Source organism: Macrosteles quadrilineatus, unplaced genomic scaffold (genome assembly GCF_028750875.1).
Source record: "Macrosteles quadrilineatus isolate MER2022 unplaced genomic scaffold, UCM_ALF_1.0 Scaffold_1__1_contigs__length_201487025, whole genome shotgun sequence".
Classification (NCBI taxonomy): domain Eukaryota; kingdom Metazoa; phylum Arthropoda; class Insecta; order Hemiptera; family Cicadellidae; genus Macrosteles; species Macrosteles quadrilineatus.
In genome coordinates, this window is record NW_026542594.1 from 139,526,208 (window position 1) to 139,542,875 (window position 16,668).

General features: G+C 35.1%; 1 protein-coding gene across 1 annotated transcript; it reads right to left on the reverse strand.

The window, feature by feature from the left end:
- Positions 1 to 2,336: 2,336 nt before the first annotated feature.
- Positions 2,337 to 15,399, reverse strand: LOC128982908 (CLIP domain-containing serine protease HP8-like). The gene is made up of 6 exons (XM_054401968.1): positions 15,219 to 15,399; positions 14,857 to 14,994; positions 13,383 to 13,500; positions 12,471 to 12,652; positions 3,585 to 3,686; positions 2,337 to 2,692 (listed from the first exon to the last, which is right to left on the reverse strand). Exons 1-6 carry the CDS (start codon positions 15,274 to 15,276, stop codon positions 2,373 to 2,375), a joined length of 918 nt encoding a protein of 305 aa, XP_054257943.1. The 5' UTR covers positions 15,277 to 15,399; the 3' UTR covers positions 2,337 to 2,372.
- Positions 15,400 to 16,668: the final 1,269 nt, after the last annotated feature.

Genomic DNA, 16,668 nt, shown 5'->3' on the forward strand with positions numbered 1-16,668 from the left:
CTTTGTTTACTGAGTGGTACAATGACTGTAATTGTCAATCTACATTTTCCAAAGCCTAGTTGCCATAAAGGAAATTGAGAATGTGTTTTTAACAAACAGTGACATCCATATGTACAACACCAGAAATAGAAATAATCAACATGAATAGATAAAGCTTGGTTCTATCATTGACTATACACAATAGACTTCCCATGTGATATGAAAGTTTGAAGCCAAGAAAATAGATTTTTATAAAGTGTTTTTATTGAAAAATTTGTTGTTGAGAGTGCTTAACAGCTATTTTTAATGTTCCAAAGTCAATTTTTCGTATTACATAGTATTTACTTATTGTTCAATATATAATAGAACAGATTGTAAAGTAAATAAATAAAAAAAAAAAATATATATATATGAAGTTCTGAAGTTCAGGACCATCTCACCAGAGTTTACTAGTGTATTGTGTTGAATCACTTTCACTGAGCTATGATTTGAATATTAATTATAAGCACCTGGTTCGTATCCATCACTACAATTAGGAATGACTTCAAAATTAAATCAGTGAAAGAAGAAATTACAGACCTTAGCCAAAATTATCAAGAAAAATTAGAATATCATCAACGCTGTTAATCTGCTGGACAATAGTCAGTGCTTTACCAGATTAAAAAGTGTTGTGCATGTGCTGGACCTAAGCTACAGATTTCTGTAAATATTAAAATGATTGATCCAATTTTTGGCAAGACTTGTTGATGAACAGGTGCTTGCTTCCTGACATTGTTTTGATATAGGTTTTAATTATTGTTCTCATATTTGAACAGATTGTAAAATAAATTATGATAAAAAAAATTATAACCAATGCAGTATCATAGCAAACAGCTGATTGATTTATCACTTAACACAGAATATTGCCTTTGACCATCTCAACAGATTGCACCATGGTATAGTCAATCAGTCAATGGTTCTATGTTACCCAGTTTGTTTCAGGTATGAGGTTTTTTAATTGACTCCCAACAGCCATAAATCAGTTGTCTACGGCTAAAATTTGTAAAAACCATAAAATCGTGGCTCATCAAACACATCTTATAGCATGGATTAATCTATGAAGGAGACCTCTCTAGCATGATTAGTACTGGCAACATGTAAGCTTAAATTACTTGGCAAGCTGATGTCTTTCCTGCTTGGTTTTGCCAGCATGAATAAGTACCTCAAGGGTGGTATTCATACCGAAGCCTGGAAGGGACACAACTCTATAAAGTACTGTAATTGCTGGTTATGTTTTTATTACATAAATTGTAGGGCAAAGTCTAATAAATTAAGAAAAACACAAACTATTACAGCCAAACCGTTGAAAATCGGACATGGGTTTATATAGGAACTTTTTTGTTCCTTTTAGTAAGTAGAACCATAGATAAAACATGGTTAGTCTATGGTAGAACCTTGATGGCGAAGTTAACACGCTCAGTAGAAACTCACCCTGTATGTATATGAATTTGAACGGATGGTGTTTTTGGCCTCTATGGACCTCAAAACTAATAAATAAACCAGTCCCGAGTCCAGGTCTTACCTTGAGTACTACGGTATTAGCTTATCCCCTATATGGGAAATTTGCTAAAAAGATGCCGATTAAAATTCCACTTTTATTTTAATTGTTTTAAATTTTCATAGGCTATCTTCTCTAGTTTATAATCGAGAAAGCTGTGATTAAAAATTCAACTGGTAATCAGCTGTTAAACAACAATTTACATTTCAAATTATATTATTATTAATTATATTTCATTATAATGAACGTTGGTCAGCAGCACTCGCCCTTTGAAAGCAAATACTAGAAATGCATCAAAGGCTAGAGGGGGCGACCCTTAACTCTTTGAGGTCGAATGGTGAGTATAGGTCGCTGCCCGCCATTTTCCCGGTCGCTCAAAAATGGCGACCTACAGGTATTGAAAAACAAAAAAATAAAAAAAGTTTATCTTTGCGGTGGAATGGCGAGTATAGGTCGCCGGGCGCCATTTTCTAAGCTGTTAGGCTTTTACTAACAAATCTTCCCTCAGGTGTTAGATCATCAGCTCTAGGATCACACCTCAATTGTAAAAATTGGTTAACCCATTCACTTATGTTTTTTTGGTGTTTTTGGCCTCTAGGGACCTCAAAACTAATAAGTAAATCAGTCCCGAGTCCAGGTCTTACCTTGAGTACTACGATAATAGCTTATTCCCTGTATGGGAAATTTGATAAAAAAAATTGTCAACCAGTTCTGTCTTATACTTAAATTTCCTTGAGTGAAAGCACTTTAATCTAACTATTAATAGGCATAATACAGATGCGTATGAATTATAGGCCCACACTTACGAAAGATATAATAGTAAAATTTACTATGATTTATTGGTATAAAATCCAATTTATGGGGCAATGTTATCCAAAATCCATTTCATATAGTCTGAAGCTTTGGTATAGACACCTGGAGAATCTGTTTCAGCGCACTTTTTTGGGCCAAATGATACTATTCCAACAAGAAAGTATTTGGGAGGAGCATCGATGGAGAATGGCCGCATTAGAGGCCCTCCTGAGTCGCCACTGCAAGAGTCTCGGCCGATGATGCCTCCCGCGCAGAACTGAGTCTCATGGATAGCAGCCTTACTGGAGTACGAGAGCTCACAGAGCCAATGGTTTGCTATGGGAACCTTTACAGTTTGCAGTATCTTATGAGGCATGCGTATTGCTGAAAGAAATTGCAACATTAACATTGCTAAGTAAAAACCTTAAACTACAACCAGGTTAATTGGCAAGTCTATTAAACCTTGCAGGTTAAAATTCCCTTGTAGCAGAAAACCTGCAGACTGCTTAGTGGATTTCACAATAAGCGGAACTGTACCCATCCATATTTGCACTCTACACATAACTATTGGCTCAATAAACTCTTGAGTTTGCTGCTTCAAGGGACAAAAACATCCTTTAACATAGATTAAATTTCACTACCGTACCCATAATAAAATAAAGATGTGTTTTAAAATCTATGAAAACATATTTATAGAAAAAACAAATATTTTATATAATGTATATATACTATATTATATTTTAGTTTGCAATATAAAATATTAGCACTTTAAAAATATCTTAGTTATGAAAAAGCCTCAAATAGTAATGTGATCTTTTAATACCCTGACCATTTCCATTTTTACAGGTAATTTGAATGATAAATATAAATTTAAGATTTTTAAAAGTCAGGTAAAATCACACCGTTTTGATACTAAACCATCCTCTTATTCTTATCTTGAGATCAGGCAATTTAATAAACTTATTTGATTAAATCCTGGTTTACACATTTGATGAAAATGTATAGCCTAGCTATTAAGGTCTTATATATATTTGTAGCATAAATGCAAGCCCCGCAATGTTAAGAGATAATCAAGTTATTGAGAACCTATGTCTGTTGTGAGAAAGTCTCGTAAGACAACACTAAACATTTGTCTTCCATCATATTGTGAAGATGTTGATTTTTACTATTTAATATAAATTATATAATAATCATTTAAGAACAGTGACAGCAGTTATGTGCTTATATTCTTCATTGTAATAGCTTGATCTAAGAAAGAAAATAAAAAACTTATTACATATATTGTATACTCCCCATCCAGCCACTTCCATTACGTATGTTTCAAAAGTGTTGGTCAGAAATAGTTCATATATTGGAAGGCAAATTGGTTGTACGAAATCTGAAACAAAATGTTGTAAATGTTAATTAACAAAAAGCCTGAGTTTACAAACTAAATTAACTGATTCTATATAGCCAAGCAATAATTATATAGAATCAGGCCTCAGGATTCAAACTTAAACTGACAATTGACAATCAAAGTTATAAAGTCCAAACAAAATATGCAACTGGCGTAGCAACCAAACACGGTTTGGTTAGTCCTAAAGGGCGTGAGGAACAGGCGTATTAGGTTGCCACGCCTGTTGCTCTCACGTCTCCACTGTTTACATGAGACGTGGCCACGCTTCTCAAGAAAGTGAGAACATTTCTCACCTACACGCCTGAATTTAGCCGTGGCCCCACCACAGTGTAAACACCGCTTAAAATGTTGTAGTTAGCTTGTTTATGAATATATTTTGACCAAACTTGGTAAAATTATTTATTTTATACTAAATTAATAATATTTTACTAAAAAAAATAAATTGTTTACCCTCCCTGTAGCAGCTAGCCTATTTACTTATAAAACCTAAATGTTAATTAAATACATTTAATTGAAAATCAATTCAGGAAACTGGAAATTCGCTTAGTCGGTAGGTTTGCTGCGGCGGGGGTATTTTTTATAAACTCAGTAACTCCCTATAATATGTGTTGTTTAAAATACAATTTAAATGTTAACAGCGGTTTCATTAAAAAGTAGTGAACAATTATCCATACTAGTGGTCGTCCAGTGGTCGAAAACTCGACCAAAACATGTAATGTACACCGTATTCACTATTGGGAACTACATGAATGAAACTACAAAATAAAGAATGATTTGATTTGATTTGGGTACTGAAGTAGACATCCCATCTACATGGACCAGCTGTCGCCATTTTTTTATTAAAACATCAACGAATGCTTGTCTTAAATTCTATTTTCTACCTTATTTTTTGTTGCTGACAAAGTTGATGGGTCATAACAGTAACCTGTATAGCTCATAATTAGTCATTCAAAAAGTTTAACTTCGTAAAAAACATCGTGTATTCAACATAAATTAGTCATTTAGATTTGTGCAATCTGTTGGTGGCTCACATCAACTACGAAAAAAAACTGGTGACAACTTTAACATTGGGATGGAATGTAAAGGTACAGGCTTCTCTATTTCACCATTAATAGTCAAAGATTTCACCCCACGCTGTAAATAAAACATGTGATTGGAATATTTTGCTTTTGTTTTGATTTTCTGTTTATATTTCGTCACCAGCATGGCAACCTATAAAACCCATGTTAAATTTTTTAAAATTTCAAATTCATTTTTACTTTCTCCCCCTATACCATAGTATATGGAGAAAGTATTGTTTTCGTCAACATTTTCGAGTTTGAGTTTTGAGTGGATATATCAGCGAGCACATAATAATAATAATAATAGAGAGGACACGGCGTTTAACCAAATGCACTGAAAGTGTGGCCAAATCCGCCATCTTGGTCCGTCATACAGCCTGAATCCAAGACCCGCGAGCACAGTTCGCATAAAAATCCCGCGACAAATACACGATCATACATAAACAACATTAGTAGTTGACAAAAAATTCTGAAACTTTGCACTCATGTAGATCTGATACTGAGGATAACGATGGTGTTAATATAAAATTATTAGTTATGATAGTAATTGATTTATAAATATTTGTATTACTTATGTAGTTTAATTTTTCATATTCAGACATGAAAAAGTTGTATTGCGAGGATTTTTTTTTATTTTTTGGTCAGAGAAATTTCATTAGCGGGAAAGTTGTGGATAAATAGCCAAATTTAACTATCCGATTCACCAAAAAATTTTATCGTGCGTGGTTTTCTAAAAATATCAGGTACAAAAGGGGTCCATTGCCGCTGCTCCGCGCCACGCCCGCTGCCCCGCCGGGCCGTCGTATATAAATTTAGCGTACAGTGTTTTCATGTTTTATTTATACTGTTGTACTGTAATATTATATATATTAAAGACATTTTCAAATATATTGTCTATGGAGAATTTTCAACCGTTTAGCACAGCTTTTTAAGGACTAATTTGCTTTCAATATCATCCAAGATAAACTAAAGATAATTATGTAAGGTAAATTAAACTTCCCAAATATATTTGTAAAATTACACTCAATTTATTGTCCCAGAAAAATTACAGTTTTATTGAGATGTTGCCTGATTTTATTCTTGTGAAGACTTTTGCTACTTATTTTACAGTAGTAGCGAACTCTAACATTGGAATATTTTTTTAGCAATAATTTTAATTAGGTACTAAACAAAAATAATTTTTGCCCATATTGTTTCATATCCTGAGAAATATGTACTATTAGGAAACAAATTTACACCTACACATTGTCCAAGTACTTTGTTCGTCAAGTCCTCAATTACATTGTTTAAATAATTTCATTAACTTTATATCTACACTATTCTCATCAAGCATAGCGCGTTGCACACGCCGGGACTACTGTCGGGGAAATAAATATGTGCACTCGAGTTTGAGCCTAAATATCTCTTGAGATAAATTATCCGATTTTGTTGAGACAAAAATTAAATATAAGCTGGTTTAAATACATTTTACGTGGTAACAATTAAAAATATTTCCGTTTACCAGAAAAATTTATATAGTTGAAAGATCCTAAAAAAGTACCGATTTTTAAGAAACTCTGCACTAACACTGAAGTTTAAAACTTAATTGTAAACGAACCACTCAGCCAATCTTTCTGAAATTGTTATGGCTTATTGGTAAGTTTATTGTTAACAGTTCCATGCATTTTAAAATTTTTACTCACAATAGTTTTTTATGCTGATGTTTATTTTTAAAACGTATGCTAACATCGTTAAAAAGACGCTAAAAATGTCGTTCAAAATACCATCGTGTTTGTCGTGACACAAGAAATAACACCAATATGACAGATTTATAATGCGAACAAAGATGTTTTTAAACAGATATATATTTGTAAACAAAAATTTCTCCCGCGAAAAAAAATCTATTTACTACAGTAAAAAACAATCGATTTACTTTAAGATATTTCCAACAATATACTAATACGACAATGTACTTCCAGAAAAACCTAAGTAATTTTTATACAAAAGTATTTTTACATTTAAACAAAGCCTATGGTAAACCACACTGACTCGAAGCATAGCAGACGACCAGCGCGTTGCACACGCCGGGACTAGGCTAGCGCCGCCATCTTTGTCCGTTTCGTCGGCTAGTCAGACTGCTACGCTCCTGCGCTCCGAGTAGCGCTTCTATTTTGTTATGAGTTCGCTGGGATATATTCGTTTTGGGTCCCCCTGGACCCAAAAAAGTGGTTTTCGAAGTGATGTCTGTGTGTGTGCGTGCGTGTGTGTTGGTGTGTGTGTGTGTGTGTGTGTGTGTGTGTCTGGATGTGTACAGAGGAGCTAGAGACTTCACCTGTGGTCCGATTTCGATGAAATTTGGTATGTAGGTTCTAATCCATAGTATCTCCACGCGTTTTTTCATTTTTTTGAAATTTTTATTTTTAATGGGGATTTTCCCATAAAAACCCGGAAAATCGGATTTTTTCAAAAATGGCCCGAACGATTTTGATAAAAATTTAGTATGTTGTAGCCCTTTAAATTCTGAATAAAATGGTACAAATCCCATTTCTGTAAAAATTACGGTTCAAAAGTTATGGTCAAATATGTTATTTTCCCATAAAAATCCCATAAAATAACAAAAAATAGGATTAAAAAAAAAATCATGTTTTGATTTAACATAGTATGTTACGGTCCTTACAATTTTGGTAGTTTTTTTTAATTTTTTAGAAATTTTTTTAAATGGGGATTTTCCCATAAAACCCCATAAAATAATGGAAAAATAGGAATTTCCCAAAAATGGCCCAAACGATTTTGATAAAAATTTAGTGTGTTATAGTCCTTTATATTCTGAACAAAATGGTACAAATCCCATTTCTGTAAAAATTACGGTTCAAAAGTTATTGTAAATTATGTAATTTTCCCATAAAACAACAGAAAAATCGGATTTTCCCAAATTTGGCCAGAACGATTTTGATAAAAATGAAGTATGTTATAGGCTAGTCCTTTAAATTCTGAACAAAATTGTACAAATCCCATTTCCGTATATTTACTCTCAACGCTTACACATGATACCGTAAAGGTTGTTGACAAACTTATGGGAGAAAGTATGTGTCAGAATGCTGATACCGTTTATTTGTGCTTATATTTGAGCCTTATTTTAATTTTTAACCCTCGAGGAGGCGCTTCACCAGTATAACGGGAGCGGGCACATGCAGAGTTTTATTCCGCATTACTAAATAGCATAAATTTTACCCATTTTATTTGTTGTTAAAAGAAATATTATATGTAAATGTTGAATAAACTAATCAGAAACCTAATTTCTTTGAACTTTTATTTGTTTAAATTAATGAGTAATATTTCAAATAAACATATTGAGCAATTTTCTAGTATAAAGGTATCACTGTGGGTGTTACGAGAGAGGGCAGGGCGCATGCGGAGTTTTGTTCCGCAATAACGCAATTATACATATACATGCAAACAAAATATATTTCGTAATAATTATAAACTAGTGGAACCCCGTTGAAATCGACGGTTAATCTTGAGGTTTTATGTAAATTCAGCTAATTGCGATAGATAGAGTGAAGTCATTAATATCTTAGTTAAATGAAGGGAAGATAAGCAACAAAAACTACAAGTGCGGAGGAAAACTCCGCAAGCCCCCGCTCAAGGTTAAAGGGATTCTGCACATCTACAGGATAATATATTTCTAACGGTATGCGCAGATTTTCCCTGCGATGCACACGACCTGAGAAAAAAGGTTTTAAAGAAACATGCTTGCCTATTAATATAAAGATAGATGACGATAATGTAAACAAATCTGGGAAGGGAACTTTAAAGGCTTCTGGGGCAGAGCCCTAAGGGAATTTACTTTGTTTTTCTTTTGATGGCTCATCTACAGACCGAGACATTTCTTTGGACACCTCTACCTAGTTTCTACACCCAGCTGTTCTCTCAAATTAGTGGAGACAAAGTTTCCAATTTAATATTTAGTTTTCCCCATGTTAATCTTATGGGAGAAAACCCAACTTTAATGGAAGATCCTGCCCAAACTAATAAAGATTTCAACAAATGAAAACCACTTTGCAAAACTACAGATCAGGGCCATTTTTTTGACACTTTAATCATCAAAATCGGTCCAAAAATGAGGGAGGAGTTCTTGTCACAAAAATCGGCTTAGCGTATTATATATAGTACCTGAGGACCGAGCTATGCTCGGGGAAAATCATTAGTTTACTCTGAAAGCAGTCTTAGTAAAGCAGTCTTAGTATTGAAGATACATAAATCCATCACCAAACTCCACACTGCTCGCCTTTACTACTTCCTTCACCACTTCCTACGTCGCGGACCTGTTTTCCTCCCTTCCCATTTTAGAATTCCAGATACCTTAATCTAATAGTCCTAAACAGTTTCCACACTCCAGACAGCTGGCCTTGACTACTTCCTTCACCACTTCCTACGTCGCACACCTGTTTCCCTCCCTTCTCATTTTAGGATTGCAAATACCTTAATCTTATCGTCATAAACAGTTCCCACACTCCGGACAGCTCGGCTTGACTACTTCCTTCACCACTTCCTACGTCGCGGACCTGTTTTCCTCCCTTCCCATAGCATTTTAGGATTGCAGATACCTTAATCTAACCGTCATAAACAGTTCCCACACTCCGGACAGCTCGCCTTGACTACTTTCTTCACCACTTCCTACGTCGCGGACCTGTTTTTCTCCCTTCCCATAGCATTTTAGGATTGCAGATACCTTAATCTAACCGTCATAAACAGTTTCCACACTCCAGACAGCTGGCCTTGACTACTTCCTTCACCACTTCCTACGTCGCACACCTGTTTCCCTCCCTTCTCATTTTAGGATTGCAAATACCTTAATCTTATCGTCATAAACAGTTCCCACACTCCGGACAGCTCGGCTTGACTACTTCCTTCACCACTTCCTACGTCGCGGACCTGTTTTCCTCCCTTCCCATAGCATTTTAGGATTGCAGATACCTTAATCTAACCGTCATAAACAGTTCCCACACTCCGGACAGCTCGCCTTGACTACTTCCTTCACCACTTCCTACGTCGCGGACCTGTTTCCCTCCCTTCCCATAGCATTTTATGATTACAAATACCTTATTCTAATCGTCATAAACAGATACCACACTCCGGACAACTCGCCTGCTTTACTACTTCCTTCACCACTTCCTACGTAGCAGATCTGTTTCCTTCCCTTCCCATAGCATTTTAGGATTGCATATACCTTAATCTAATCGTCATAAACAGATCCCACAACTTCAAGTCTTTTGTTTACTTTTTCCTTGTTATTTAATTCAACTAACATGGTTACTTAGCAACCCATAAGACAAATGTTAAAAAAATGTGACTTTCAGTTTAATTTTTCTACGTAATTAGATTTTTGTTGGCAGTTGTAACTGCAGTAAACTCGTTTTTACGCCAGAAATAAACTATGTACAACATTTGAAGAAAATTGTCGGAGCCGTTTTCGAGATCTTTTTTGCAAGCAAGCAAGCATACATACAAGCAAACCTTGCTCATATTATAGTATAGGATAGAAGATAGATAGATGGTTTTGAAACTTGATCGGCAATCCTTTTCAATAAAAACAAAGGAACCTCATCCCATCCTGAAGATTGCTTGTACTTCAATGATTTGATTATTAACATGATTTTCATCTACTGGACTAAAGTGAAAATCTGGTAAACTCTGACTCCACTCATTTTTTCATTGCAAAATCTAACTGCCATTTCCCTTGATGGTGAAATCTCATTCTCTAAACCAAATATCAGTAAATTTATTGTTAAACATATCAGCTATTTTATTACCATCTTTTAAACACTTATTTTGAAAAACAATGTCTGAAAAGCTATTTTCTTGAGTTGCCTTTAAACCTAATTCTCCATTAACAATTCACCACACTGCCTTACTTTAATTGTCTGCTTTCTCTATAAAAGAGGTGTTTGCATTTCTTTTTGCCCTAGAACAGACAGCTTTGACATTTTTCTTAAAAACTTTACAATACTCTTTAAAGGCATGGCTATCAGATTGTTTTGCTAAGACTTGCAAGCCTTAGCAAAACAATATGATAGCCATGCCTTTCTCTGTTTCTAGCACTTAATTCTCTAATCTCTAATGATATTACAATACTTCTTAGGCTAGGTATTTCTATTGCATATCCTTCAAACACAGCTTCTTCAAAGTAAATGTTTAAATCATCTCTGTTTGAAAAAGCTCAATTATTCTGAATAAGAATACATGTTCCCCTCCTCTCCCTAAAATAAGTAACATTGAGAGATGGGAAATGAGTATTAACATAGACAATAGTTATTTGTGTAACTAGTGGTGAAAGTGGCACTTTGCTGCACACGAGAGCAATGTGCCGCAGGCTCGTGCGGAATGATCTCGAGTGCAGCAAAGGCCTTTTTCACTCGTGTTACACATTATATTTTTCCTACAGTCACTATAATGCATATAAATAATTAGTCTTTCAAACACTGTACAACACGTTTTTAGGTTCAGCTGGCAACACAAATGGTGTCCTAGAGAAGTAGTACCCGCGGTCCGTATCACTCCGCTATTTTTCCTCGGCAAGAAATGTGCACCGCGTTTTGAGAATATAGTTCCGTATGTTTTTGTAATTTGAAGTGGTTTCCGCGCCTAAAAAAATGCTTTAAAGGTATTTTCTTGTTTATTAAGATCGTAGGAGTGTTTTAAAAACGTTTAAAAGAAAAGTCCAGAAAGTTCAGAAATACCGAAACTATAAACACGAAATGACAGGTTAATAGTCAATCAGCTGCTCATAGTATTATTATCATTAAGTGTTGCCAACCTATTTCCAAGCGTACACGGATTACGTGCATAATAGAACCACGCTGTTTTGTGTTGTTTGGTTGGAATCCTGATGTGCGGCAAAGTATAAACCGTACGACAAAGTATAAACCGTACGGCAAAGTATAAATATGCAGCAATTAGCAGCTTTCTGTACTATAAACAGTACAAGGAAGCCAACTTTGTCGAGTGACTGTAGGAAAAAAGAATTAAATATAGACAGTCAGCTGTGCTGCGCTTACCATAGGTTCTGGCGCACACCACTGGGAGCGCCGTGTAGTTACGGCATACACGCTATAACTACACGGGCACTTCCAGCGGTCTGCGTCAGAACCTATGGTAACCATGGTAACCGCAGTACAGCTGACAGTCTATATTTAATTCTTTTTGTCTATGGTATTAAGGGGTTTAAATATTTTTCAAAAATTGGTTTCTCAAGTTTTTACCCTAAAACATAGAAATGCTCAATTTTTCATTGCAGCCTTCTAGAAGAGCTTAAAATGACGCCCCATTATTTTAAGCTCTAATCCCTAAGCCCCTAACCATCCTAATCCTCTAATCGCTAAGCCACCCCCATTGAGCCCTGGGAAAATAAATTTAAACATAATTTTGGTCCTATGAAAAATTGTGAAAAATGGCTTCAGAAAATCACCTTAAAAATCTTGGTAGCTTTAAAGATGCCAAATTTTCCGGGAAACCCCTCTATTTTCTTGGTGCGTTGGATAACCATGTGGTGGCTAGTGGGGCCCTTGATAAGTAACTGCCACTGTCTTCTGTCATTAATTATCTAATAATATTTATATTTTACACCCCTAAGTAAAACTTTAAAACTACTAGATCTTCATTTCTAAAGAGATGTCCAGTTAAAAATAACAGTTAAAAATTATTTTTAAATTACACAATGTCTTACCATTAAACTGGATTGGAGTGGCCAATCTAATTAGGCAGATGTCATTGTGATAGTCTTCTTTGTTGTAGTTTGGATGGCAGATGTGGGACTCAACATCAACGTCTTGTACAGGTGGAGCACACACGCCATCCACACAGTCTGGGTCCGTCTCTGTGTCATACTCTCCTAGTCGGACCTGCACCCTTCAGAAGCCAAACAAACACAGCTTATAGAGAGAGGCTGCTAGAATATCTGGATAGGCACTAGTATGGAGCTGGAGCTTGTGTTGCTGCAGTTTAGTACATTAACAGTAATTACACCACTTGTGAGTGTATACCTCTGCACAGCAGCCTCTGAACTTTGTCAAGTTATAAACAATACACAATCATGCTTTGATTCTCAAGTCACCTCGTGCTACTTTTTAGTTCTTCATTTTATCTTATGGATATAAACAAAGCCTCCTCTAATACAAGACCCCGGCGTTGGCGCTTCTGGCCTATCGCTATGGTAATAACCAACAAGTAAACATAAACATTGTGCAGATGAATATGAGTTAGTGCTAGAGCTGTTACGATAGGCAGGGGCCAAGGTGTTGCCACTTTTGTCTTGCAGCGGCCTTGTATTACCGGAGGCCATGATTTAAAGCAATGAATTGACTTGTGAATAAGGCAATCTTATATTTTTAAGATTTTAAATTGATTAATGCCAAATTTAACGTTTTCTTCTTGTTCATTAAAAGCCTTTGTCAAACCGATAATTTTCAATCTTAGTGTGGTTTCCAGTGCATATTCCCTACAAGTTTAAAAAGAAAATGTCATTCTTTTTTCCTCAATTTCTAAGTAATAAGAACTGTATTATTTCATAAGTACTGTAAAGGGGCTTATTGATTCTAATTGTTGTACTTGATAGCTAGTGTTAGTAGTAGGTACCTACAGTTTGATGCCCAGTGCTTCCGGGCTGCAATGAGCTGCACTCAAAATGTATCTGTCTGTGATGATGGCTCCTCCACACTCATACACATCCACTGAAGACTTCCCCTTCGTCTGGCCAACTAGGAGGTACGAAGATCAGTACAGAATAGGATTTGATAAATATTTATACCATCCAACCTGCTTAATGGGGTGCCATCAAGCCGATTGGCCTTGAGACTTTTGAGATTTGAGATTTTGATAGCCAAAGGTAGATTGTGTCAATTTAGATGGTGTGTAAGGGAAATGCTCCCACCGAGAGTCACGTCAATAGACAATAGTGCTAAAGGTAATGAATTATTCTGATGAGTGTACAAAATTAAAAAAAAAACAAATGTGGTGGGGTAAGTTTCTTATGTGCATGTGTTTCCTGCACTATGATCTACACCTTCTCAGACAGGAGGTGTAGAAACAGGTTTTATTTGTGAAACGAAACAAGAATCCAAATTTAGTACTGTAGAAAGTTTTTTTTTTAAATCAGAAGGGCTTGTGATAACATGGAGATCAAACAACACAGTATGTAGAGTCCACCCAAATGTAATGAGGCCCGCGGTTTGCATGTGACGCGCTATGGGCCCCGAGAGATAATTGTGCCTCCTTCCCTTCCTCCTTCTGTGCAGGGGAAATGTAATGTTCCTTGTGCCCCTGACAAACCTAAAACCTCTAGCGCCCCTGGGCCTGGACCATTTAAAAAAGGGGCCCTGAATGTTAACATGACAACCCATCAATGATCTTACAAACGCTAATCGAAAAACGGATACAACATATTTAACTTACAGTAATATGATTTTGTAAGTGACATTTTGTACACAAAATAACACTCTCAAAAGCAGAATGTCAACTGTGAGGAGATTTGTTTGGTCTTCTGTCTAAGTATCAACTATGTTTGTCCAACTAGTTTTTTATTAAAAAATTATATTTAATAGTAGAAATTAAATGAAGTTTCCTTTAGAATATACACTTGTTTAAAAATATTACCTTTTTCATCCACCACTTTGGCCTAAATATTTTTCTTTTAAATAAACCGTGAAAAGATAAATAAATACAGTGGTACCAGTACTGTAATGACTCTTGCCAACTTTTATGACAAGATCATATTTGAATGAAAAAGTTACCTACCAAAAGCATTGATCATTAATATCATTCATTCTGTGCAGATTAGCATTTTAATTATGGCTAAAATGCTAGACACAAATATTTTTTACAGTAGTGAAAAGATACGTTGTTGTGAGACTTAAATCAACCTAAAAACCTTAAATCAAAAGGTAACTAAACGCACTAAAGTTACACTTTCAGCTAACAAAACAAGTCTCTTGTGTCTACTAACTATCCGCTCGATTTTGCTTAGAGAAGCTGTAACAGTTTTTGCATCTTAAAAGAGTATCCAAGCCTTACAATTAGAGTATCCAAGCCTTACAATATGAGTATCCAAGCCTTACAAGAGTATCCAAGCCTTGCTAGCCAAGGATATTGTCCGAGGGAAGCATTGATTCCTCCAATAATACGGTCAGCCAAACTCTGCCCACATTCTTCCTGATATGGATGTATCAATTTAAAATTCGCATGATTTACCAGATCTGTAAAAAATATCAATCTAAAAATAAGGCAAACAACATTATTGTTGTTACTAGTTGCTTCACCGTGAGAATACAAAAGAGAATAATGAGGTTTTTTAGAATCTACTATAAAGAAACAGTTACAACACACTTACCAGGAATCATAGAGGAAAGCTCAATCTTACTTTTTATATTACATATTTAAATAAAGATCTTCTTAAATGAAGAATTTTTAAAAATATTACCTGCACGATAGTGCTGTGCATCAGCGGCCAACAGAAGCGAGGCAAAAAGTAGTATCATTAGTGAGCTATGTATGATCTAGTACAAACTATAATGGAACAAAACCAAAGTTATAAATCAGTGGTTTATTTGATGTTAGGCAAGAGAAAAGATACATTTGTGATAGTTTTAATTACATGAGCTGGAGAGTAATTTAAACATAATTGATATTGAAAAAATTGTGTGTTGCGCTTGATATAATACAAACAATACATACTAGACTTCAGGTATCATTTAATCTATTCAATATAGGGCCTTCTCTGTCTCTGTTGCTTTTTATTTGAAAAGTAATGTGTTCCACTTGATATGATGGCAAACAATAAGTACTTAACTCCAGATTATTCATCACTCTTATTCATTAAACTGTGTCTCTTATACCTGCAACTCCCTTACATCTTCAAGAAACTTTGTAGTATATAACAATATCTTTGTTCAAAAATACAAAACCCAAAAAGATTTTGGCCCTTTGTTCCCATCAAAAAATAAATAAACGGTATCAGAAATCTGACACATACTTTCTCCCATTAGCTTGTCAACAACCTTGTTTATGGGTAAGCGATGAGAGTAACTATGATATTTAATAGGTAAAATCACAAAACTTCCATTAACTTTTGAGCAGTAATTTTAACAGGAATGAAGGGATGCAATATTTTGTTAAGAATTATAAGGAACATAACAAAAAAATTTCAAACAGAATCGAAATTTTGTTTCAAAAAATAAATTTTTCCGTTTTTTAAATGGGTTTTTATGAGACAATAACATAAGTTACAATAACCTTTGAACCATAATTTTTACAGCAACTGAGGGTTGCACTATGTTGTTTGGAATTATAAGGATTATCACATACTAATTTCAATCAAAACCGTTTTTTTTTTCAAAAATAAATTTTTTCTTATTTTATGGGGTTTTATGGGAAAATGAGATAATTTACAATAACTTTTGAACCATAATTTTTACAGAAATGGGAGTTATACCATTTTGTTCACAATTTAAAGGGCTACAACATTTTTATCAAAATCGTTCAGGCCATTTTTGAGAAAATGTGATTTTTCCGTTATACGAGGCATGTTTTTTAAGTAAGTACCGTTTTTAAAATTCTCCGTTACACCGCTGCGATTGGCATTTTGGACGTTTGCGCTGTATATGTGCATCTATTGGCAAGCCCTAGCCGAAAACTCGACAACAATCGGCCGTGTTTACATCTGGTATCGAGCATTCAAAATGGTGCCGCCAATTGAGACTGCCGCCGACTGTGAAGTGTGCGCTGTAATTAGATTTTTATGTTCTAAAGGTGTGAAAGCCATTGAAATTTGTCAACAGCTTAGTGAGGTGTATGACGAGAACATTTATGAGTGACGGAATGGTACACAAGTCGGTAAGGGCATCTAAAGACGGCCCCACCAACGTTCATGA